Genomic DNA, 22032 nt, shown 5'->3' on the forward strand with positions numbered 1-22032 from the left:
TGTTTCCATTCAACACCATGTAGTGTACTTTTGTTTTGCTGTGATGTTCCTGCTTCATTCAGCAGCCCAATTAGGACATACGTAGCTTTACAAATATATTCTCCAGAGCTGGATCATTATTCTTTAAGGAATGTGTTCAGTTTAAATGAGGCTGATGCAGAGGATGTATGTGTGTGTGTGTGTGTGTGTGTGTGTGTGGGTGTCTTTATCACAGGTGACGTATGTTTTCCGTGGGCTTTAATAACAGGGGACAGTGTGATCTGTAGGAAATCAGGCATGTGTCCTGGGGCTGTCCTGAGAGAAGCTGCTGTTAACATGTTGATGACAATCTTACTGTCAGTGCTGTTGATGTTGGGGGGTCTTGGCGGGGCGGCGGTGTCTGACCCCCAGTTCTATGGGAAATCGATTCACAGTGATAAAACTTTGCTGAACAGAGATGACGGACGACACACTGTGAGGAAACAGCCAAACCAACAGGTGAGAATCATTTAATGAACCAATATCAGATATTTAATCTATGTTGCTCGACTTTTTTTGAGTTCTGCACTGAAACTGTCAAGATATTGATCAAAGAAGGCATAATCAACAGTATGTATTCAAATTTTATGTTATTTGTTCAAAACCTGTCATAATTCTTGAACCTGGTGAGCACAGTTATTTGTTTTATCACTGCAATTGATATCACATTTACACATTTTTGGTGTATATTATATATTATATATTATTGAGTTTTTTTACATGTTCCTGCATTGAAGACGTTGGAGTTTTTTAGAGCTGCGATGATTAGTCCATTAATCGATTAGTTGATCATCAGAAACTAATCTGCAACTATTTTGATGATCGATTAATTGATTAATCAGCCTTTTTAAAAAAAAAAAAAAAAAAAGCCAGCTTTTCAAAAGTGAAGACTTGCTGTTTTTCCTTTTCATATATGGCAGTTAACTGAATATCTTAACAGACTGTTAGTCAGGCAAAACAAGCAATTTGAAGACATCACAGAGGCCTATGAGATATTATGAATGCCATTTTCTAACTATTTTTTGACATTGCATGCATTTGAACCTCATACAGTTACTGCAGGGTTATATGAAATAATATAAAATGATGTGACCTAACTCATAGAGGAATATTAGTAGTAAAACATCAACATTATTGATTAATTTGCTGATTATTTTCTTGATGAATTGTTTTTTTCTGTAAACTGGCGGACATTGTGAACAATTATAATTTCCCAGAGATTAAGGGAACATATTAGAATTGCTTGTTTTGTCTGATCAACAGTCTGAAAGTCAAAAACATTCAGCTTACTATCATACATGACAAAGAAAAGCAAGGAATCCTCACATTTGAGGAGATGGAGTTGAGCATTTTGGCTTAAAAATTACTAAAATGATTAATCAGTTAATCAAATCAAAATACATGGCAATTAATTTTCAGTTGATTGACTAATCAATGAATCATCTAATCATTTCAACCCTGTTAAAACACATCAAAACGATCTTTCTCGACTGATCTAAACATCAACATGTTTCTGTTCCCAGACAAAAAATGAAATCCACAGGAGTTTGGATCTCAAGAGCTTCAACGTACACGTGAGCCCGACCACCAGCAAAGTCAACCTCCCAACCATCATCAAGCTCTACCCGCCCACTGCAAAACCTCCTCATCTGCACCCCAATATGCCCATGCGCTTTGGAAGGGAAAGTGATCCTGTCGACGACAGGTTACCAAACTCGACCCCCAACATGCCCCAGAGGTTTGGGAGGTCCTGGGAGGTGATTCGAATGTGTGCAGACTGTCCTGATGCCCGAGAAGCACTGAGCCCAGTGCTGCCTCAGAGATTTGGGAGGAACAGTCCATACTGGAGCCTTCGTAGGACTCTGGCCAATGCACAGTTATTGAAGACTGGCTTGCACTGGTAGGAAACTCTAGCCCATAATGACTGACATTATTATAAATTTCCTAAAAGATACAGTAACTTTTTGGTTTGCAGCTAAAACAAACATGTATTTAGGCAGCACAGTGACTCAAAGTCTGTTTTGTGTCTTGACTTTCCATCAATCCATTCTCTATGCACCAGTCTATTTCAGGGCTGGTGTCCTTATTCTGTAATACCAAAGTCTGAAGTATTAAGCATGCATTTTTTTAGTTATGAATAACACAAACTGTGTATTCTTTATTCCAACAGGGCAGAAGATTTTGACTTTACAACCAGCTCAGAAGAAGTGAAGATGCAAGAAGAAAACCTTTAAAGGATGAAAGAGACTCAGCCTGCATTGAGGTCTAACACAGCATGTAAATACCAATGCAGTGTTTTTACTGTAAAGATAATGTTTAGAATCAAATGTTTAAAAATGGCATCGTCCCTTTAAATAAAGTTATATTATTGCGATGGAAAACATATCTTTAATGATGCTAATAAAGTTTCAAGCGACTGGTTTGTCCTTATTGCACTGTTGTATGTTGATTCCTACATTTTTTTTTTATTAATCACTTTTTTAAGTACCTAGACCCCAGTCTCACATGCATGGACAGTAGGCCTCATGTGGACTACATGACTGGCAGTTGGAGCAGTAAATGAGGTTGTGAGGGTTTAATGTAGCTGAACACCACAACGACTATCTCAGACTATCTCTCCATCCAGCTGTGACACCACATGGAAACAGTTGGAGGCTGATAAGGATGCTTAACTGCCTAAAGAGCATTTTTCTACTGTTTTTAGGTCTTTAACTCAGCTAATACATTTTAAAATATCAAACACTGAGACATTTAAAATGAGGACATCCTTAATTTTCGTTTAAAAGGAGACATCCACAAAATCAGTCCTTTATTCAAGTCCTTTTATTTTAATATGAAAAATTTTCTGGCTTTACGATTATTTCTACTTGGTTATACGTCCTATAACCAGCTGAACAGAAATACAGCAACCTGATTCCCAGTGAAACACTTCTGATACTTATGTGTTTGTGGTCCATGATGTACAATTGTCTTTTGAATTATGTGGATTGTGGATTGAAGTGACTTATAATAACAAGCCCATACTTATCCCACCAAAAATAGAAAATAGACATATTATGAAGGAAATAAGCTGAACAACGAACAAACATCATATTAACAAGCATCAGAAAGCACAATCATACCACTAGAGGGAGACAAACACCTAGTCAAAGTCTTCACTGAGTCCTTGAACCAACACAGAGTACAAATCACTGTTTTTGCTTTTTACTTTAGTGCTTAAACTATTTTCACAACTATTGAAATGACCAAAGGGAAGCATAAATATTGTGTTTGTTGGATTCAGAATACATTGTTGTCTATCTATGTACTTTTTTCCAAGTGAGAGATTAATAAATAGGTCCCAGTGCTCATGGAAACTCCCTCACAGTCCCATTTCTCTGGGCCAGGTCATCCTGGTTTCTAACAAGTGAAAGAAGAGCTCAGAAACTTGAGTATTAACACATTGTATACTGGTATTGACAACATAATGGACCACTGCATTATAACAAAGTAATTTAACCCACTGTGAAAACAAAGACCATGGAGAAAAATCCTCATTTCATATAACAGTGTTTGTTTCTATCTCACAACATGAACTTCAAAATAGTGCATTTTCAGTCTTTATATCGCTATGATTCAATTATTTCAAATGGTTGACATTTTTAAATATAATATAATGATACCAAGTGAAACTTGAGTGATAAGATGGATATATGCTCTACAAGAAACATTTTAAATCCCTGCTTTCATTGCCTCAAGAAGATCAGTTCAGTTCTCTATGTTCTATTATCAGTGGTACACTGAGACCAGTTTTCTACTGTGTTTGAGCAAATATTGGATTTTGTTTACAGTGTCTACTGTCATCTGACTCTAATATGATGGAGATGATGGATATGGTTCATTTTCATTATATATTTAGTATTTTGTGTAATAATAAACCACTGAAAGATCTTTACAACATGGCATTTGGAGAACAACATAAACATAACAACATAAGTGGACACCCTTTGACAGGCTACATGTAGGGACAGGGGTTTGAGTTGGGGGTCCCAGGATGTAGGGGGACTAGGAAATGTTTACACAGGTCTCCACTGTGCCAGGTCTCAGTGGAAATGAGCGAAATTTGTTCCAGTGCTTCACTTCACTCAGACATACATGGGCACCACAGTTCATTATATTTTTATTTAAATATTTATTTAATTAGGCACTCATTGAGATTAAGATCTCTTTTCCAAGAGAGACCTGAGAACAAGAAACATTCATAAGACAAGAATCAGCAGACAGAAACGACACAACTACACATTAACAAGGAATAAATAAGAACAGTTACAAGAATCATAAGAAACATGAGATAAAATCTCCAATAGACATGTATGACTCAAGTTTGATGGCATTTTGCAGTTCATTCCATTTGAAGGGTGTATGGTACCTGAAAACAGCTCTGCCAACATTAGTGTACCTGTGTGCTGTAGTTACGAGATTTAAATGAGAGAAGAGATGTAAGGTAGTCTGGAAGCCGCACTATCTGTCCTAATAATGGCCTAAAAGGTTTAAAAAAAAAAATAGATGCTTTTAACTGTCTTTAGTGCTGCTACAGCAGTCATTCACTCCCACACACTGCAGACATACCTCACCTGTCTTTAAAAAAATAGATACTTAAACTTTCTTTAGTGCTGCTACAACAGTCATTCACTCCCATATACTGCAGACATACCTCACCTGTCTTTAAAAAAAAGGGTGTGCACGTAGCTGCGTCGTGAGTTATGAAACGTGTTTCATCACAGCTTGTTCCACCGCTCCCTTCCGAAATGTGAGATGTTTTTCTTTCAGGTTCAAATCCAGCCGCCACCCTGAAACGACCAGACACAAACTTCACAAATACAAACGAGACTTGGGAAAGTGGGAGGAATCTTCTTGAAACATACAGTCTGTCAGGTCAGTTAAAGCTTTATTTTTGGGTTGTTCGCTAGTTGTTTGTTGTTTTAACTGTCTACCCCACACAAAACATGGTGGCATCACAATGTGGGCTGCTGTTTATCTGTGTTTATGCAGGGTAATATCTGTTCTGCTCTTTATCACGCAGCATTGCGTCGACAAGTCAGTTGTTACTATGGAGTTACTTTATATGTGACAGCTGATGTTTTGTGTTTGTCATCCAGACAAAAGTCAACAAACAGCGACTTTGTCTTTAGTTTCTACTTAACAGCAAACACACAAACGTTTGGTTTCTGTCAATACGGATGCATTTTTCTCATAATCCACGGTATTGTTACATTATAGCCTATGACTTATTACACAACAATCCGGATGTATATAAACAAACTTTTCCTGTTTCTGAGTAATTACTGTACCAGCTCAGTACTCTGGGCTGCACTCTGTCTAAAATGGGACCCATCATCCCTCATGTTTCTCTGACTAGATGTCTTCAGGGCACTCAATGTATTACTGGAGATTTATATAACTCATATTGATTGACATTGACTTATCATTTCCTCTCTTCCCAGTTGCTGGTCATGGGGGACATCAAGAAAGGGAAGAAGGTGTTTGTCCAGAAATGTTCCCAGTGTCACACAGTGGATGAGGGCGGGCGCCACAAGGTGGGACCCAACCTGTGGGGTCTGTTTGGGAGGAAGACAGGACAGGCGTCAGGCTACTCGTACACACAGGCCAACATTGAAAAAGGTATGGATGACTGACTGCAGACTGCAGCTTTGGGTGTATGACAGCCTCCACACCTCTAGTTCATCAACTATGAGATAAATTATCTACATACTGATTAGTTGGTTTACAGGTCGCTGCCCATGCATGTAACATAGCTAACTGATCAAGATGCAACCAAAGAAACAAGTAAATAAAGGCAAATTAGAAACAAAAGAGAGTGCATGTAAAGCCCAGATGTATTCTCTGAAATGGAGGAGATGGCATTTCAGTGAATGTAATAAAATGAATGTAATATAGGTGAATTAATGTACAAATATTCCTCCTGATCCTGGTCAACATGACGGGTCACACTGAAGTTTAAAAGTCACGCACCATCAATCAGAGGTTAAGGGGGCTTTATGCAATATTTCAAATGTCTCAACCCATCTACCTGCCATTTGCATGTTTGTTTCTCTTCCCCAAGTTTTGGATTTGTGGGCATTACTGTGTGCCAGCTAATATTCTGTTTAGTACAGTTTCCCTCTTGTGAAAGCAGAAAACATTACAATAAAACAGAATGTTATCCCAATAAATACTTTAATTATGACAGGAGTTTTATATTTACAATGGAAGAAGGAAGCGCTGCATGGTTCTGATGGCTCATATGACAGGTGGTCTTTAGTGGGACGGGTGAAAGTTCAAAAAACAAGATCCAGGAAATGGTCTTGCTTGATATTTGTTAATAAGAGGTGCAGAAAACCATGGAAAAAAAACTAAGGCAGTCCGTCTTCAGGTGGAATGATATTGTGAATTTGTTCTTCAAGCAAATAGGCAACCAAGCAGACCAACAATTATTGAACCAAAGTCTTCATGAGGGCCCCTGCTTCAAAAAGTTTTCTTCTTACACTTAACTAGGTTAAGTTTTCTTTAACCAGGTCTGTCTCACAACGCATAGTTTTGTCTAAATAAAATAGCTTATTTGGACTAAACTGCCTTGAGCATTTAACCATTTTCACAAAGTTGTCCCTGTGTTACTTGTGACCATAGTAACCTGCTGTCTGACCAACATACTTTGAAGCAAGTTTATAAAGGAGTATGGAGAAAAAAAATATTGCTTTACCCCAAGTAGCATAGTGTCTAACTGTTCATTTTATGCACAAAAAAGTGCATCAGATACTTGCATCTTGGAATCCCTGTCAAAATGTTTTACTGACTGACTTCGTGGAGAGTGGAGATCCCAAAGAAGTCATTTCTGATCAGATTACAGTTCTGGAAATGACAAATGCTGAATAATCAAAGTTTTTGTAACCAGCTGTACATCCCTAACAAATATGCTAAAACCCACACACTGGACTGAGGATGATTTTGAAGTTATCATCCTCTTTTATTTCATATGTTTGGATGGCAGTGATGAATCTGAATGTTCAGGTATGTGCAATTACTGTGTCCTAGCGGATGTTGTAGTGCTGAAAACATACTTTTTGTGCCTGACAGTCAGAGCAGCAGGTCTGAACAGGCGCAGTAGCACTGACATGTCTGCTGTGAATCTGAACTCTGCTCTAACATGAGGCAATAAAACCTAAAGACAGTTATGATATGTGTGGGAATGCAGATGAATGTATACTTGACAAATTAAAAGTAATGTTCATAAAATCATGTTGCAAACCTGAAGTGTTCATGTGTTTTTTTTCTAGGGATTATATGGGATGAGGACACTCTGATGATCTACCTTCAAAACCCAAAGAAATATATTCCTGGTACCAAGATGATCTTCAGCGGGATCAGGAAGAAAAAGGAAAGACAAGATATCATAGCCTATTTAAAGGATGCCACCTCCAAATAGACACACAGTGAGAAAGTACACATGCAGCTGTGGACAGAAGTATCAAATATCTAAAGAAAAATACAGTGTTTTCTTTGTATTAGTTTTGAATTCATAATTTACATTAGCTGTTTATATCTGTGCATCATGTTACATTACAACATGGCTGCCACACTGTTCACACTGTTTTTGTGTATAAGAGGCTGTTTTTAATTATCATATGAGTCAGCCTTCCTGCAACTTGTTGACCTAAAAATTTTACTGCCGCTTGCACAGAATCCATTTGCATTTTTGCCACTTTAACTCTTACTGCACTCTCGATCACTGTTGTTAAAGTTTATTTTTCTAGTTTATTGTGTTTACTACTTGTTAAGTCTCTCTCTGTTTATATGTAGTTTTCTGCTGCAGACTCAAAACGGGTATAAAAGGTGTTTGTATTAAATGGTGCTCCATGGACAGTTCACTTCTTTTTCTTTTTTTCCTCTTCTTGTAAACTGTTGTTACATTGTTACAGACCTTAAGCATATTTTTTGTTTCTGACTGTGTTTAAGTTGCACTTAAAAATGAGTTTTTTGATACAAGAAAAGTTGGTCAAATAGTAACTACTACTTACAACTCTTAAACTTGGCCTGATAACGACCTGTTGAATACATTTTTATTGAGCTACTGTTTTATACTTTGTTGTTGTTATTCCTTTTCAAGACAACCCCTTGGCTTGAGTAAACGGATGTGGCAATAAAGTACCTCTTTTAGTGAATTATGCCTGTGGCCTATTCATTTATCATTGTAAGGGCAATTGTATGCAGCAGCTTGCCACCCAGATCAGATACACACACAGCTGATGGGAAGAAAAGAAAACTAGAAACAAGCAAAGGCAATAAGCTTGAAAAAGTTAAAGTTGTATTAATGTATTTTTTAAATCTATTATCTATATCATTACTTATTTAGTTACTTTGGCTTCACCACACAGCAACAACACCAACATAAGTTTTAACAACATAAGAGTTTTAAAATACAATGAAAATACAATGATTTAAAAAGATTAATGCACAGTTGCCCTATAAGGGGACAAACAATTATGTATCAAATGAGTTGTGCCATGGATGTAGGGGAGTTTAATTCACCTTAAGTCAACTTAGCCATCTTTATATTTGCAAAAAAAAGAGTTTTCTCACCTGTATTAACAGACATAAGTATAAAACATAAGTTGAGTATTGTCAGGTGTGGATTATTGATTTTATTAGGTTATTTCTTGCAAGGACTCAAATCTCCAGCAGAGGGAGGCATTTTATTGCCGAAGAGACCAATAGCATCACTATGGTTTACATAAAACGTGCCAAACGCATGCAGAAGTGTCATAGACATCCCAGTTATCCAGCCAGCTGTGCTGAATCCAGATGACACAACAGTTATGCGCCTTTAACGCAGACCCGCTGGGACTGAGCTGCCGCCGTCGCTGCTGTGTTGACTCCACTCAGTGGCCTCTGCTGGGCATTTAGCCGCCGGGAGAGAAGGTCCTCCCTCCACAATTGTGTTGTTATTGACCGGCGGAGGGAAAGAAGCGGGTCGATAAGTGGATCAGATTTATTAGCGGTCCAGATTGGCCACAGCCTGTGGGACTGCACACCGCGCAGAGGGGGAGCGCCAGACAGCGTGTCTACAAGTGCGGCGCAATTTCAAGTGGAAGGTAAGCGAGATCTTGTGCATGAAAATCCCATGAATGTGAATGACATTGCTTCATATTGCTTCCATTCATGTATCATGAAGGCATGAAGGCAGACTGTGCATTCAATTAGATGGGATAGAAGTAGTGGGAGTATATTAATGAACTGGTGCAGCATCTTCTTTTGCAAAACACGTGTTTTAACACGGGATTATTTTCATTTTAGGATTTCTAACATCTTGCATTCACTATCATTGACCTGCACTCACCATATGACATTACTAGAAATGTTTGTGTAAATGGACCTGTTACAGCCTTACAACTGTTACTCTTGTCAGTGAGTGGCCTCCCTACTGGTCTAATTCTGGCACTGGGCTGAGGGTGTTGGTGCACGGTTGGAATTACAGCGGTGGCTGCATCTGCTGCAGTGTTGAGCTGCAACAAGTTTATTATGCTATGAGGAGAGGGAAGGGGGGGGCGAAGGGGGGGGCTTGGTGGACTGAGGTTAGCCAGTGATGAAATAGTGACACCCTTAAGAGGGAGTAAGGAAAAGTGACAGCTGCCAGTAACTGCATTAAGCTCAGGCAGCAGAGATAGAGTGTGTGTGAGTGTGTAACAGCTTGCATTGTGCGTTTTAGGGAAATAACACCAGCAGGATGGACCTGGTCAAAATTGCAGTGTCCTTCCACATTCTCCTGTGTCCTGCGTGGGCCCTGTACCGCCACTCCTTCATGGACAGCATCCTTTCACCCCGCTCAGGTAAGATATCCAGTTGTGTATAAGACTATAACAACAGGAACACATGTTACATGTACCGCTGCGATTCATCATGGCAGGCTGTTAGTGATATGTGTCTTTCTCTCAGCCCTCAGGTTGCTGAACGAGCCAATGAGGTTTGACCCCTGTTGTCTCATGTCACCGCCTCCCCCACCTCTCTTCCCTCCGCCGCCTCAGCTTTGGAAGAGGGGCGACCCCGTAGGTGTCAAACACACATCAATTTACACACAGGTATATAATAATGCAGCACAGTAGGCTTCTGCTTCAAAACCTGTATTCTTGGATCTTGTGTGTTTGAAGGATGGTATCAGCATGTTGGAGCCCAGTGTTTTTGGAGGAGAGCAGCAGCAAAGACAAAAACCTGTGATGCCGGGGTGTTCACCTGGGCCTCCAGGACCTCCAGGACCCAGCGGCCCAGAGGTAAGACCCTTGCTTCAAAACAAAACACTCACATTAGCATCCATCAGCGTGCTGTAGCCATTTTAAGAGAGAAGATGGAAATATTGTTAAACAAGCATGGAAATAAAGCTAAATGACCTTTTTAGTATTGATCTTTCGACAAATGTACCAAGCTCAATAGGGAATATGTGAGCTGTATATAAATGTGGTGTCATTTTTCAGGGTCACCGTGGATTACCTGGCATACGAGGACCAAAGGGGGAGAAGGTGTGTGTTTTCTGTGGTCTACGGGCTCACATCTTGAAATATGTCTCTAATGTAGTTTGCAATTTGTGCATGTGTCCTTGTGTTCCTCTCTGCTCTAACAAGCACTACATCTCCCTCTCCCCTCATTTGTCCTCCTCCAGGGAGAAATTGGACGTCCGGGGTCAAAGGTGAGCTGCTCCTCCCCTCCTGCATGTCTCGCTTGTCTTTCTCTGGTCCATCTCGCATGTCCTTGGAATAATGGGATCTAGATTTCTCCCTCTCTCTCTTTCTCTCTCCCTCCGTTGTTCCCTCTATGCATCCTCAATCTCCATGATGTGTATTGTCTATAGATGATGTGCCCAGAATATCCTCTGCAGCTGCTAAATGGGTCATGCTACATTAGTCTCAGAAGCCGCTCTGAAAATGTAGCAAAGCTTGATCACATCCTTGTATGTCTCCCTTCATCCTCCCACTCCTCAACTCTCTGTCATTCCCCTCTTCTTTCCCTTCTCCTCTGCTTCTCCCTCCACTCTCTCCTTGTTCCCTTGGCCTGGCTCCATTAGCCCTCGTACTGGACTCCAGTCCTGCTGATCCAGGCTCTTCTGCACTTTAATCTTCCTAAGTGCTTTTGCTCTCCATGATAAATCACTCCACACAGCAGCAAGTCCGCTGTGTCTCTACAGGCTGCTGTTTTAATGACAGGCAACAAAAATGAGAGCACGCTGCTAGCATGGCAGCCACTCAGGGATACTCATCCAGGTGTCACAAAGATGTGAGGCTGTTGTGTAATATATTTGGCTCTCTTGCTTACAGGGAACTGGCGATAGAGCGAGATCAATTAAAGCTTTGTTCCTGTCCACTAATTAGCAGATCTCAGTGGCATTCTTAAAGCTTTAAACAGTGGGTTTTGGCCTCTGTCAGGAGGTCAGTTTGACTTGCTTATTTGTTTCTGAACCTTATTTAACTCGGTCAGTCCCTGTTGAATTCAAGGCCTCCATTTCAGGGAAACAGGGCCAGTGAAGAAGTATCATGATCAACATAAAAGTTGCAGATCATCAACAATACGAAAGCAGAAATTAGTCAGAATTGAAGTAAAATAAAATGCAAACAGGACTTTATTAAAGAGAACTAAATAAATCTTCCTGCAGACAAAGATCAGACTGTTAACACTGAAGTCAAGTCTGTTTTTATTTATATAGCCCAAAATTCAAATCAAAAATTTGCCTCAAAGGGCTGACTTGGCACAACAAAGCTGTCTACTTGAGTCTGTCACAAAATACTTCATGCAGATTAAACTCAGCAAGAGATCGATTCTTTCAGATTCAAGTCACTTTTGCATCAAGTTTTATGATAACAGTGAAGAAAATGCATTAAGGCTTTAAGGAACCTTTGACTAATATTTATACTAATTGCTGAATGACTAACATCTGTGTTTCTGTAGGGTCGTACTGGAGCTCCAGGCCTTCCTGGGAAACAAGGACTTCAAGGATGGCCTGGTCCAGAGGGACCCAAGGTAAGTCTTATGGTGACTTAGTGGCTCCTTACTGCTGTGGTGTGACGCACAGTATATGACATATAGAGAGTCATATGAGTATAATTTTTATTTAAATAGGGTGAGAAGGGGGATCCAGGCCTCATGGGATTACCAGGACTGAGAGGACCACCAGGGACAAAGGTTAGTCACATCTTCACAACATCATATACACAATCATGTACATGTTGGACTTTTGTTGGTCTTATCTGTTGTTATACTCTTCTTCTGTCCTCTCAGGGTTTGCCTGGATACAAAGGAGACAAAGTAAGTTACATTGTACCTGTTTGTCACTGCTAAACTATTAAAAGTCCAACTGAAATTAAATTGCATGTTTTTCAGTACTACAGCATCCACATCAGCTCTGTAAATCACATGACCTGTGTTCTCCTTTGAGAAAAATATCTGAAACCAAAAGGGAGGAGAATTATATTTAATATTTTTTGGTTTCATGATGGCATCCTCTTGTTTTGTGTGTGTGTGTGTGTGTGTGCGTGTGTGTTTGTGTCTTTATCAAAGGGGGCTCGTGGCGATGCTGGAACAGCAGGACCAAAAGGAGATAAGGTAGGTGGAGAAATGTCTTTTTTTCCGTTATTGCAGGTCCTGAAATTGTTTTGTTGAATAATTTCTTAAAGTCCATTTATGCTTTCATTGGATTAAGAGCACCTCAACTCATCCTGCATTATAATGGACCCAATAATGTGATTAGAAGGTGAAATCCTCGACAGCTTGTTCAACTATTGGTTGGAATCCAAAGTGGTTCACAACTTGAGCTACTTTCTTACAGGACATTTCAAGCATTTTTACGTGTTTTAATAAGACCTCTAACTCAGTGCCAGATTAAATTAATGTTAACATTTTTATGAGTCCTGCTGAAATAATGACTTTTCTCACATCAAGTTCTCATTTTGTCTCTATTTAGGGTTCCATTGGTTTGCCTGGGATGCTTGGACAGAAGGTAGGAATAATTAAGCAATGTGGACTGTGGAGTTAAGCAGCATTTGATCTGATTATTTCTTATCTTTGCTCCTCTCCCAGGGTGAGCAGGGACCAAAGGGAGAGCCAGGAGTCCCAGGAAAGAGAGGACCCACTGGGCGACCTGGGAAGAGAGGCAAACAGGTGAGAAAAAAAAAAGACTGATACGAAGGTGCACAAGGTGTTTGATTATTTCTAAAGTATGTAAGTTTCTGTGAAATGTAACAGACCTGGATCTGACATGGTTCACTTTCATACACCAGCATCATGTAACCCTTGTGTGGAGAACTGACACTCTGCTGCTCCTCAGTGAGTGAACAGAGAGATTTGTCCTCTCACTGGCTAAATCAGTCACTCCAACTCAACTTGGGGCTCTAAGTTTAGACTTCCGCAGGGACTGTAGAGTCTTTGGCATCTTCTCAGTCTACACATTTACACACACATACACACACATGTGTACACACACAGCTATGCACAAGTGGCAGTGGCATGTAGGTCATTTCAGTGTGTGTGTATTTTCTAATATTGGCCTGGTTTGTGCAGGGCATGAAGGGTCAGACTGGAGCCCCTGGAGTCATGGGCCCCCCAGGACCTGCGGGTCCAAATGGCCAGCCTGGACCACCTGGTCCACCTGCCTCTGGTAACACACACGCTGAAACACAATCAGTCTCAAATTATTGTTTATATAATTTCAAAGTATAGTTTAGGCATGTGTGTGTTATACGGGTTGTGTTCCTTGCAGGTCTCTATCTAGTCGGGGAAAAGGGAGAGAAGGGTCTCCCAGGTCCACCAGGTCGCTGTGAGTGTGACACCTCTCTCGGAGCAAAAAACACCCCTTTTGGAAGCTACACACAACAGGGTAGCCCCAATAAAGTCCCTGCGGTAAGACCCCATTCACATTAAACTGCTTTCCTTCACAGTATAAGCATTGACACTGAAAATGTATCTACACTGAATCAATCATTACTCATCAACTTTCACAATCGTCTGTATGCATGTGTGTAGATATTTGTGGTAAACAACGAGGAGGAGATGGCACGTCTACATCTTGACAACGCTATAGCATTCAGGAAGGATCAGAGGGCGCTCTACTTCAGAGATAAAGATGGATGGAAACCCATACAGGTATATTTGATGTGTTAAGTAATTGTTGAGGATGTAGCACTACAGATGTTCAAATGACTGGAGCTGGAAGCTATCATTTTTCAAACAGGAGCCAATGAGCACATTATTACATCTTGGCTTAAACTAGACTACATTACATCGTTACTATAAGTGACCAGGTTAAATAAAACTTACATTTCAGCCTAGTTTTAGCCGAGGTAACTTGACATCTTTTCACCTGCAAACCACAAAACCTGAGCTTGCTTCGTAAGACTTCTCAGAACCTGCAAATGTCAAGTCAGCGCTTGTTCTCTTGCAACTCTTGTAGCCCTTCCAGCCGTTCCAGTCCACAGAGAAAGTCCAGGACAGAGTTGGCATGTGCGGGGACAGAAAAGTGCAGCCCCAGCATGGAGAGGAGTGTGATGACGGAAACCAGATTGTCACTGATGCTTGTCTCAGTGAGTTACATGCCTCTCAAGTTCACTTGCACATACGGCCAGTACAGTAAGAGTTAAAGAAAAAGAATGATCTACTGGCAGCTATTCTAATCATCCAAGCAATTGTTGTCATTGAAAACAAATTTCAATTATATTTTAAGTTACTTTTTGTATTTAAAGCACAATCTTCATGCCACCCTCTTTAGATCAAAATCTTAGTCTATAAATGCGGGCTTTTTGCTGCACAAACAGCACTATGCTGTCACAAATGGGATAACCTGCAGAGCATAGTCTGAGCCCACATAGCAGAGGATTAAAGAACTATGCGCTGTGAAACCTTTCCTTGATCTTTCATTAATCTCACCCTCTCTTTTCCTGCCATCCTTTCACTACTCTCTGCTTCTCTGTTCAATTAAATTAGCAGGAAAATGCTGTATTGGCACACGAGAGTGCCAAAGCAATTAGTTACGTCTTCTCTCTCCCTTCCCTCCCTTGCTCTCTCCTATCTCTGCCACTACGTTTTTTGTTGTTTTAATGTCTTTCCCTTTATCACTTCAGATTGCAAGTGGGCCTACTGTGGAGATGGCTACCGACATGAAGGCATGGAGGAGTGTGATGGAAAAGACTTTGGTTATCAGACCTGCAAATCTTATCTTCCTGGGTATGTTTGCTGACAGGATTCAGTTCACGTATTTATGTGCATTAAGATGCTGTTATAAGCCAACATTTTGCAGAGGTCTTCTGTGCCAAGATTGCACAATGCAGTTCATTCTGCAGGTATGATTCATCTTGGGATAGTGCAGGTCACTCAAATGAACTAATGTACTTTTTTGTTGTGTCTATGAAACCATCCTGAGATGGTGTATTTGTAGTCCAATATTTAAAACTGCATAACTCACTCAACTCTGCCAGCTTTGTATTTATGCTTAAAGGAGTAGTTAGAATTTTAAGATACGTATTCACTCTCTTGCTGAAAGTTTGATGAGAGGATCAATATCACTCTCATATCTGTTAGGTAAATATTAGGTGGAGCCAGGAGGCAGTTCACTTAGCTTAGCATAAAGACTCAGAGTAGAGGGAAACAGCTAGTTGTTCAACTAGCTGTCCAGCAAGTAAACATAATTCCATTTACTAGCCCTTCTGAAGTGCTTTAATTAACATGTTTAATCCTCATGAATTACAAAACGTTTTGTGATTCAAGAAATAGTTCCAGCAAGTAAAACCATAACTTTCTGATTTTTTAATTTTCCTGCTAATTTAATTTTTTTTTGTATGGATTAAACAAGTGAGATGTAACGTGTTAGTTAATAGTTTTACCTTTAGGCTAGCTGGCTGCTTCCAGTCTTTATGCTAAGCTAAGCTAATTGCCTCTCAGCTCTAGACTCCATACTTACCACACAGACATGAAAGTGATATCAATCTCCTCATCTAACTGGGTAGGTAATTGGGTAGGTACTGAGTTAAGTATACACTTATCAGTCAGTTGCACTTATAAATCATTTTCCGTGTCTTTCACAGATCCTTTGGGCAGCTCAGATGCACTGACTCCTGCCTCATTGACTCCACTGGCTGCAAGTACTTCACCTGAACTGGAAATGTTTTTAAAAATGGCCACATTGCAACTTTGCAACCTGTTTTTATGATTACAGGGCATATACTTCAGATTCCTCCTGAAGTCTCGCCCCTCCACCCCCTTCCTAAAAAAATAACTGATCAACTGAGAGAGTACTAAGGGGAAACGCTTGTGTCTGCTCTGAGCCATGAAAAGTCATGGGAGTCAGCTTTGAATTGACTGTCCCCCCTGGAGGTTCAAATCTTTTATCGGCCTCAGGGAGACGCTCCTTGCGACTGTAACACCATCGGCTGTAGCACTGTTATGAACACTGGTGATGGTGGGGAACTGTTAAACGATTTAACGATTGTATCATATTAAGTAGTTTCATTGTGTATGACTTGCTGACTGTTAATGCAGAAAATAAGCTGAACTTCTTCTTCTTCTAATGAGAAAAAGAAAAAAAAGAGCCTTTTCCAAAGAGGCAATAATACTATATGTACTGTAGTATGCAAATCAGGGGTGTGTAAATGTTTTTATTCCAGTGCAATGCATTACAAAACATATATTTATGAAATGCAATGCTGTGTTATTGCATGTAAATGTGTTCCGGTGCACAGTGGACTGCTTTAAACAGTGCTGTAGATGTACTAGCCAAAGTGTGGCTCTTCTGAAGTGAATGTTAAAATACCCGACAGGAAGAAAATGAATGTCATACTGCAACAACAGCCAAAAAAGATTATGTGTGATTATTGCAGCAGCATGAAGAAACTGCTCCATTACATCAAATACAATCAAGACTAAACCAGAAAATATATAATCTGCCTGCATGACTGTAAATTTCATAAAACATTGTACATTAATAAAGATTACACTTCTGAGTTATGTCTTCAATCAGTTAAAGTTGGGTTTTTTTTTAAAGGGGGGACTGTGTGGGTGGGGTTTATGAGGAGAAAGCAGCCAATCAAAGGAGGACTTCCTGCAACAACTTGTATGATGAAACGTCCCTGCCACGTACGTAGGGGGGCAACTGCAAGCTTTGTTGCTTGTTCTGCACATTTGTTAGAAACTTTTCTATTTGTCTGTTCGTCCTGCTGTTTGTCCGTAGAGTTAAGTGTGTCGGCATGTTGCTGACTGTCCTGAGCTGGCTGTCTTCCTCCCTGCTGCTGTCTGTCAGCGGCGGGAAGCTGCCTGAAGCTGAGGTGCAGATAGAAGTCATGCACAGACCTTTTCTCTGTCACCGAAAATCTAAGTATGGAGACATTCTGCTGGTGCATCATGAGGGATATTTAGAGAATGGGACCATGTTTCACTCCACGTATGTATGTTTGATGTCTAACAGTCTTTTAAATTAATGCGAATTTCAGGTAAGATAGTTGAAGTTAATTTCTCACTCCTGGTGGTTTTGCACTGTCAATAATGAAAGATATAAAGAGGAAGATATTTTCTGTTATTTACACTTGAAAACAGCTGTTATAGTTGCAATGTATCACCTTGGTTACTGCCCACAGGAGGAGAGGGTCACGTGAAAAAAAGAAAAACTTTTTAAAGGGCCAGTTCACCCAAACTACAAGAGGACATACTATCTCTCATACTTATAGTGATGTCTAACCATGCGGATATCTTTGCTTTTATGTGCTGAGGGTTTAAGATATCCATCTCTCAATTTTTTTTATTTAACACTGATTTTTTTCACATGTATATTTTCAGTTCTTTAAGTACTACAAACAACATCCACCTGCATTTTACTGGGGTACCACAGTCTATTTGTTCATTTAAATGTTTGCATTAGACCTGCAATGATTAGTTAACTAATCGATTAGTTGCCAACTATTGATTTAATCGCCAACTATTTTGATAATCAGTCATTTTTTAAGAAAAATATGTCCAAATTATTCCAGCTTCTCAAATGTGAATATTTTCTGGTTTATTTCGTTTTCTGCATAGTAAACTGAATATATTTAGGTTGTGGACTGTTTGTTAGGACAAAAGGAGATATTAAGGATGTCCTCTTAAGGTTTGGGAAACTGAGATTTTTCACCATTTTCTGACATTTTATAGACCAAACAACTAATCGATTAATCAAGAAAATAATTGACAGATTAAGGAGAAGTAGGAAGCTAAAAGCTCATACAAGGACATCCAAAATCCCAAGACAAGATAAACAGAATTACACAATGTGAAAAGTGTCAGAGACATAGTATATCAAAATGTTGGCACATAAAGTTTAGACTATCAGTATGGCTTGAAGGGAAAGTGAGAAAATATGTTTTTGTGTGTGTGTGATTTAGGTGAACTGACCCTTTAATTTCTGAGTTTAAACAGTATTGTAAGAAAATACTTGGTACGAATTCTTGACTTTTCTTCTCATGTTATCTAATATTATATCTCTCAATATTATAACAACAACCACAGAAAGAAATGAAAAGTTATTTTAATTCGAAAATATGTTTGATGCCATAAAGTTAACATTAAAAAATAATGACTAGATATTATTTGCATTGCAAAGTGTTGGAACAGTCAGCAACAGGGGTTTTGCAGTATTTCCTTTTCCATACCTGTAACACTCCGCTCTGTCTGTCCACCAGTCGAGGCCATGGTGACAAGCTGGCAGTGTGGTTTACACTTGGCATCAAGGAAGTGATCAGAGGCTGGGATAAAGGCCTGCAGGACATGTGCGCTGGAGAGAAGAGGAAGCTCATCGTACCTCCAGCTCTGGCCTATGGGAAGGAAGGGAAAGGTATTGAAGCTTTTACACATGCATGTAAAGGTCACTGTATCCTTCCCTAAAGGTACATGACACTATCTTCTTATAAAAGCATGTGGTTTTACAGAATGTGTTATTTATATTCTGCATGTTTGTATGTAAAATTGCATTGTTTTGATTGGCTCTCTAGGACTCCCACAATGAATGAAGGTTTCAGTCAGTAATACTAGTCCGCTTTATGTCAACATGGAGCATGTGAACAATACTAAGCTTTGTCCTGGTAAGCACACACCACTCCAACCAATAACATCGAACCTTCCTGCACCTAACTAACCTTTGCCATGACAACAGAAACCTGAATGACTTCATATGCCTACTAATGCAGTTTTGTCATTAACACTCACAAAATGCTTTATAACTTATTCATTCACAGAAGTACCATTTCTGTAGCTCTAACCAAGCCTACTGTTTCTCTATGCTGAAGCATGCTTATAGAAACTGCAGGTGATATCAGGTCTCAGTTTTAGTTGACCTCTTGCCCTCTGGTCTTGTCCATGGTCAGGTAAAATCCCTCCTGAAAGCACCTTGACCTTCATCATCGAGGTGCTTGAGATCAGAAACGGACCGAGGTCGCACGAGTCCTTCCAAGAGATGGACCTCAACGATGACTGGAAGCTCTCCAGGAACGAGGTGCAGACCAGGACTGCATTGTGATTTATTCAACAAAACACTTTCTTTATTCTTTATACTTTAGTTGGATCCCCATTAACTTCCACTAAATGCTCACTAGTCTTGCTGGGGTGCACACAACAACAGTAACAATAAAACAATAATTAAAAATCACATTGATCAATAAAACAAGAAAAAACTAAACACGCCATTTATAAAGATCAGAAAATAAGTTAAATAACTACATATGAAAAAGTAGACCAAAACCACAATAACCAGAGGTAACATCTACGTAACTTAAACTTTATAAGAGATGAACTGACCACTGGTTTCCAACCTTGGTGGCTTGTGACACTTTGTAACCAAGCAATGTCTAATCATGACCCCTCATTACTGGGCTGCTTTCCCTACCTGAATTTATTCAGAAAAATAGGTTGAACTGTTGTTGGATAAAGTCAAATAAAGATTATATCTTGGTATAAAAAAATGGTGCAAATCATAAACAGTTATGCTTCCCTTCCCATGATAATTTCTGTTATGTAATTGCAGTTGAAACAGACCAATCAGAGCCCATCAGACTGTCAATCAAAATCAGTTCATAACAGTTAAATCAGACAATGTGTCAGGTGTCAAGAAATTAGAACATAAAGCACATCAAAAATGTTAATATTGTGATGGTGTAAATACTGTGGTGATAGAGTTTTATGTAAAATGGTTCTCAAAAACAAAAAAATATGAGCTCTTTGGATCTCTGTGTAGCCGAGGATTCAAGTAGCCAGCTTAAGTTATTGTATAGCTTGCATTTTACAATGCAGGTATATTATTTTTAGTGAAGATACAATATGGTTATATTAAGATATTTACACTATAATTTGGCCCAAACTGTAACCTGAGGTCATTTCTATTTAGTGTCTCATTTTAGACTTTCTGTATCATGTAAAGAATGGAACTAGAAATGGGCTTCAGATATACAATTTCTGCCTTTTTCTTATTATTAATCATATTTTTGTTGCTTCAGTCTGCGTTTTTCTTTTTTCAGCCAGTCTTACCCAATTATTTCCCGCTCTCTCCCTGCCAGGTGAAAGAATACCTGAAGAAGGAGTTTGAGCGTTACGGCTACCCTCCCAACGACACCCTGCACGAGAACATGATGAAAGATATTTTTGCCAGAGAAGATAAGAACAACGATGGCTTCATATCCTCCAGAGAGTTTACTTACAAACACGATGAACTTTAAAGCCACTTCCTGTCCTGCTACTCACTCACTCACTCATCCAGTTTTCATTGATCTGTGGTGGAAACACTTTGACTTGTTTTGCGAGGATTCTCTCAGGTTAACTGAACATCTTAGCTTTACAGAAGAATTGTGTTTGTGTGGCAAGTGACTCTTAAACCCATCCTCTGTGAAGATTTATGTGGTGGGCTTTGAGACAATTTTTGTTTATCTGGCTCTTTTAGTGATATTTCACTTTAGCAGATCTTTGCATTTGTGTGTGTTTACTTCTACAGGAGCTCATGAATAGCAAACTGCCAGATTTGCTCCTTTTGGGACCACGATCCCCTTGACATTTCCAACTTTAGAAATTTAAAAACCTTTTAGCACATTTACATTCAAGAGAATTAGACCATGTAACTTTTCAAGAATATGCTGACGTAACAGCAAAGGAATGAATGCCTGTACTGACAGCACATCATGTGGGCAGGTAGAGCATTACTGTTGCTAAATTTGGAGGTGAAATTCCCCTTAAGTGAAATGCAATGTTTGTTTCCTTTACAAAATGTTTAACTTTTATAGGTGCATTTGGAAAGAAAGCGAGTACTTTATGGCAGACATGGTGACTTGTCAATGTGGGAAAAGCAGGTGTAATTAATAACATAATTTTGCTCTATTTAAGTGCTCCCAGGAAGTCAGTATGCATAAAACTGAGGCTATTATTAGTGTTGTAAGTGACACCTGTGTTTGAAAAGTCAAAATGTCCGTGAGAAAGGAACACTGCACACGCATACACTGAAATATGAATGCTGAAAGGATATATTGTTCAGCTATATCCCGCTACATGAAGTGTAGTTTTATTCTGATGTTGAATCCACTCACACATTGACTAACATTGAGTCTAAAGCTGGTCTCCTTACATCTTAGACAATTAAAATTGTGGTAATAATGAACAACTCTATCTACAAGATATAATCCAGAGAAGACTCATCTGAAAGGACAAAAGAAATTAATGTACCAGTACATCTTTAACAATGTACTGGAGGCTGTTTTCAGATATTGTACACATGTTTCAAACCAGAAAATGTTCCCACAGTGCTGACTAGAATCTCGACTGTCCTGTTTCTGTAACTTCGGGCTAGACTTCTTTCATGTAAAGACATCAAGACTCAACTCAATTAGCAAATGACAGCTCTGTGCAGGGCAGTCAATGTGATCAATAAAGTGACTACGTCAACTTTTTTAAAACAAATTCAAAATACTGTGGTTTATTTGGTGGTCGCACCTTGCAATATTTCAC

The 22032-nt window shown here is 39.4% G+C and overlaps 4 protein-coding genes across 4 annotated transcripts; all 4 read left to right on the top strand.

Moving 5' to 3' along the window:
* The first annotated feature begins 220 nt into the window (after positions 1 to 220).
* Positions 221 to 2435, top strand: npvf (neuropeptide VF precursor). The gene is made up of 3 exons (XM_044336339.1): positions 221 to 477; positions 1542 to 1918; positions 2189 to 2435. Exons 1-3 carry the CDS (start codon positions 277 to 279, stop codon positions 2250 to 2252), a joined length of 642 nt encoding a protein of 213 aa, XP_044192274.1. The 5' UTR covers positions 221 to 276; the 3' UTR covers positions 2253 to 2435.
* A 2169-nt stretch (positions 2436 to 4604) lies between these two features.
* LOC122969839 (cytochrome c-a) lies at positions 4605 to 8216 on the top strand. Its single transcript, XM_044335840.1, has 3 exons — positions 4605 to 4932; positions 5502 to 5679; positions 7332 to 8216. The coding sequence occupies exons 2-3, from the start codon at positions 5511 to 5513 to the stop codon at positions 7478 to 7480; spliced, it is 318 nt and encodes a 105-aa protein (XP_044191775.1). The 5' UTR covers positions 4605 to 4932; positions 5502 to 5510; the 3' UTR covers positions 7481 to 8216.
* A 539-nt stretch (positions 8217 to 8755) lies between these two features.
* On the top strand, positions 8756 to 17037 carry wu:fc38h03 (acetylcholinesterase collagenic tail peptide). The gene is made up of 18 exons (XM_044335878.1): positions 8756 to 9146; positions 9761 to 9881; positions 9988 to 10097; positions 10200 to 10319; positions 10521 to 10565; positions 10706 to 10732; positions 11986 to 12057; positions 12157 to 12219; positions 12316 to 12342; positions 12595 to 12639; positions 12998 to 13033; positions 13114 to 13194; positions 13594 to 13690; positions 13793 to 13932; positions 14056 to 14175; positions 14483 to 14612; positions 15150 to 15252; positions 16110 to 17037. Exons 2-18 carry the CDS (start codon positions 9779 to 9781, stop codon positions 16177 to 16179), a joined length of 1389 nt encoding a protein of 462 aa, XP_044191813.1. The 5' UTR covers positions 8756 to 9146; positions 9761 to 9778; the 3' UTR covers positions 16180 to 17037.
* Positions 17038 to 17124: 87 nt separating this feature from the next.
* On the top strand, positions 17125 to 21973 carry LOC122969869 (peptidyl-prolyl cis-trans isomerase FKBP14-like). Its single transcript, XM_044335882.1, has 4 exons — positions 17125 to 17461; positions 18732 to 18883; positions 19413 to 19540; positions 20598 to 21973. The coding sequence occupies exons 1-4, from the start codon at positions 17268 to 17270 to the stop codon at positions 20754 to 20756; spliced, it is 633 nt and encodes a 210-aa protein (XP_044191817.1). The 5' UTR covers positions 17125 to 17267; the 3' UTR covers positions 20757 to 21973.
* Positions 21974 to 22032: the final 59 nt, after the last annotated feature.

This window comes from Thunnus albacares, chromosome 19 (assembly GCF_914725855.1).
Source record: "Thunnus albacares chromosome 19, fThuAlb1.1, whole genome shotgun sequence".
Classification (NCBI taxonomy): domain Eukaryota; kingdom Metazoa; phylum Chordata; class Actinopteri; order Scombriformes; family Scombridae; genus Thunnus; species Thunnus albacares.

Coding starts and splice junctions, on each gene's coding strand:
- LOC122969839 (XM_044335840.1), top strand. CDS start 5,511: ATGGGGGACATCAAGAAAGGGAAGAAGGTGTTTGTCCAGAAATGTTCC. Junction 5,680..7,331: donor ACAGGCCAACATTGAAAAAG/GTATGGATGACT, acceptor TTTTTTTTCTAG/GGATTATATGGGATGAGGAC.
- wu:fc38h03 (XM_044335878.1), top strand. CDS start 9,779: ATGGACCTGGTCAAAATTGCAGTGTCCTTCCACATTCTCCTGTGTCCT. Junction 10,733..11,985: donor TTGGACGTCCGGGGTCAAAG/GTGAGCTGCTCC, acceptor GTGTTTCTGTAG/GGTCGTACTGGAGCTCCAGG. Junction 13,691..13,792: donor ACCTGGTCCACCTGCCTCTG/GTAACACACACG, acceptor TGTTCCTTGCAG/GTCTCTATCTAGTCGGGGAA.
- npvf (XM_044336339.1), top strand. CDS start 277: ATGTGTCCTGGGGCTGTCCTGAGAGAAGCTGCTGTTAACATGTTGATG. Junction 478..1,541: donor GGAAACAGCCAAACCAACAG/GTGAGAATCATT, acceptor TTCTGTTCCCAG/ACAAAAAATGAAATCCACAG. Junction 1,919..2,188: donor TTGAAGACTGGCTTGCACTG/GTAGGAAACTCT, acceptor TTATTCCAACAG/GGCAGAAGATTTTGACTTTA.
- LOC122969869 (XM_044335882.1), top strand. CDS start 17,268: ATGTTGCTGACTGTCCTGAGCTGGCTGTCTTCCTCCCTGCTGCTGTCT. Junction 17,462..18,731: donor GGGACCATGTTTCACTCCAC/GTATGTATGTTT, acceptor TCTGTCCACCAG/TCGAGGCCATGGTGACAAGC. Junction 18,884..19,412: donor CTATGGGAAGGAAGGGAAAG/GTATTGAAGCTT, acceptor GTCCATGGTCAG/GTAAAATCCCTCCTGAAAGC.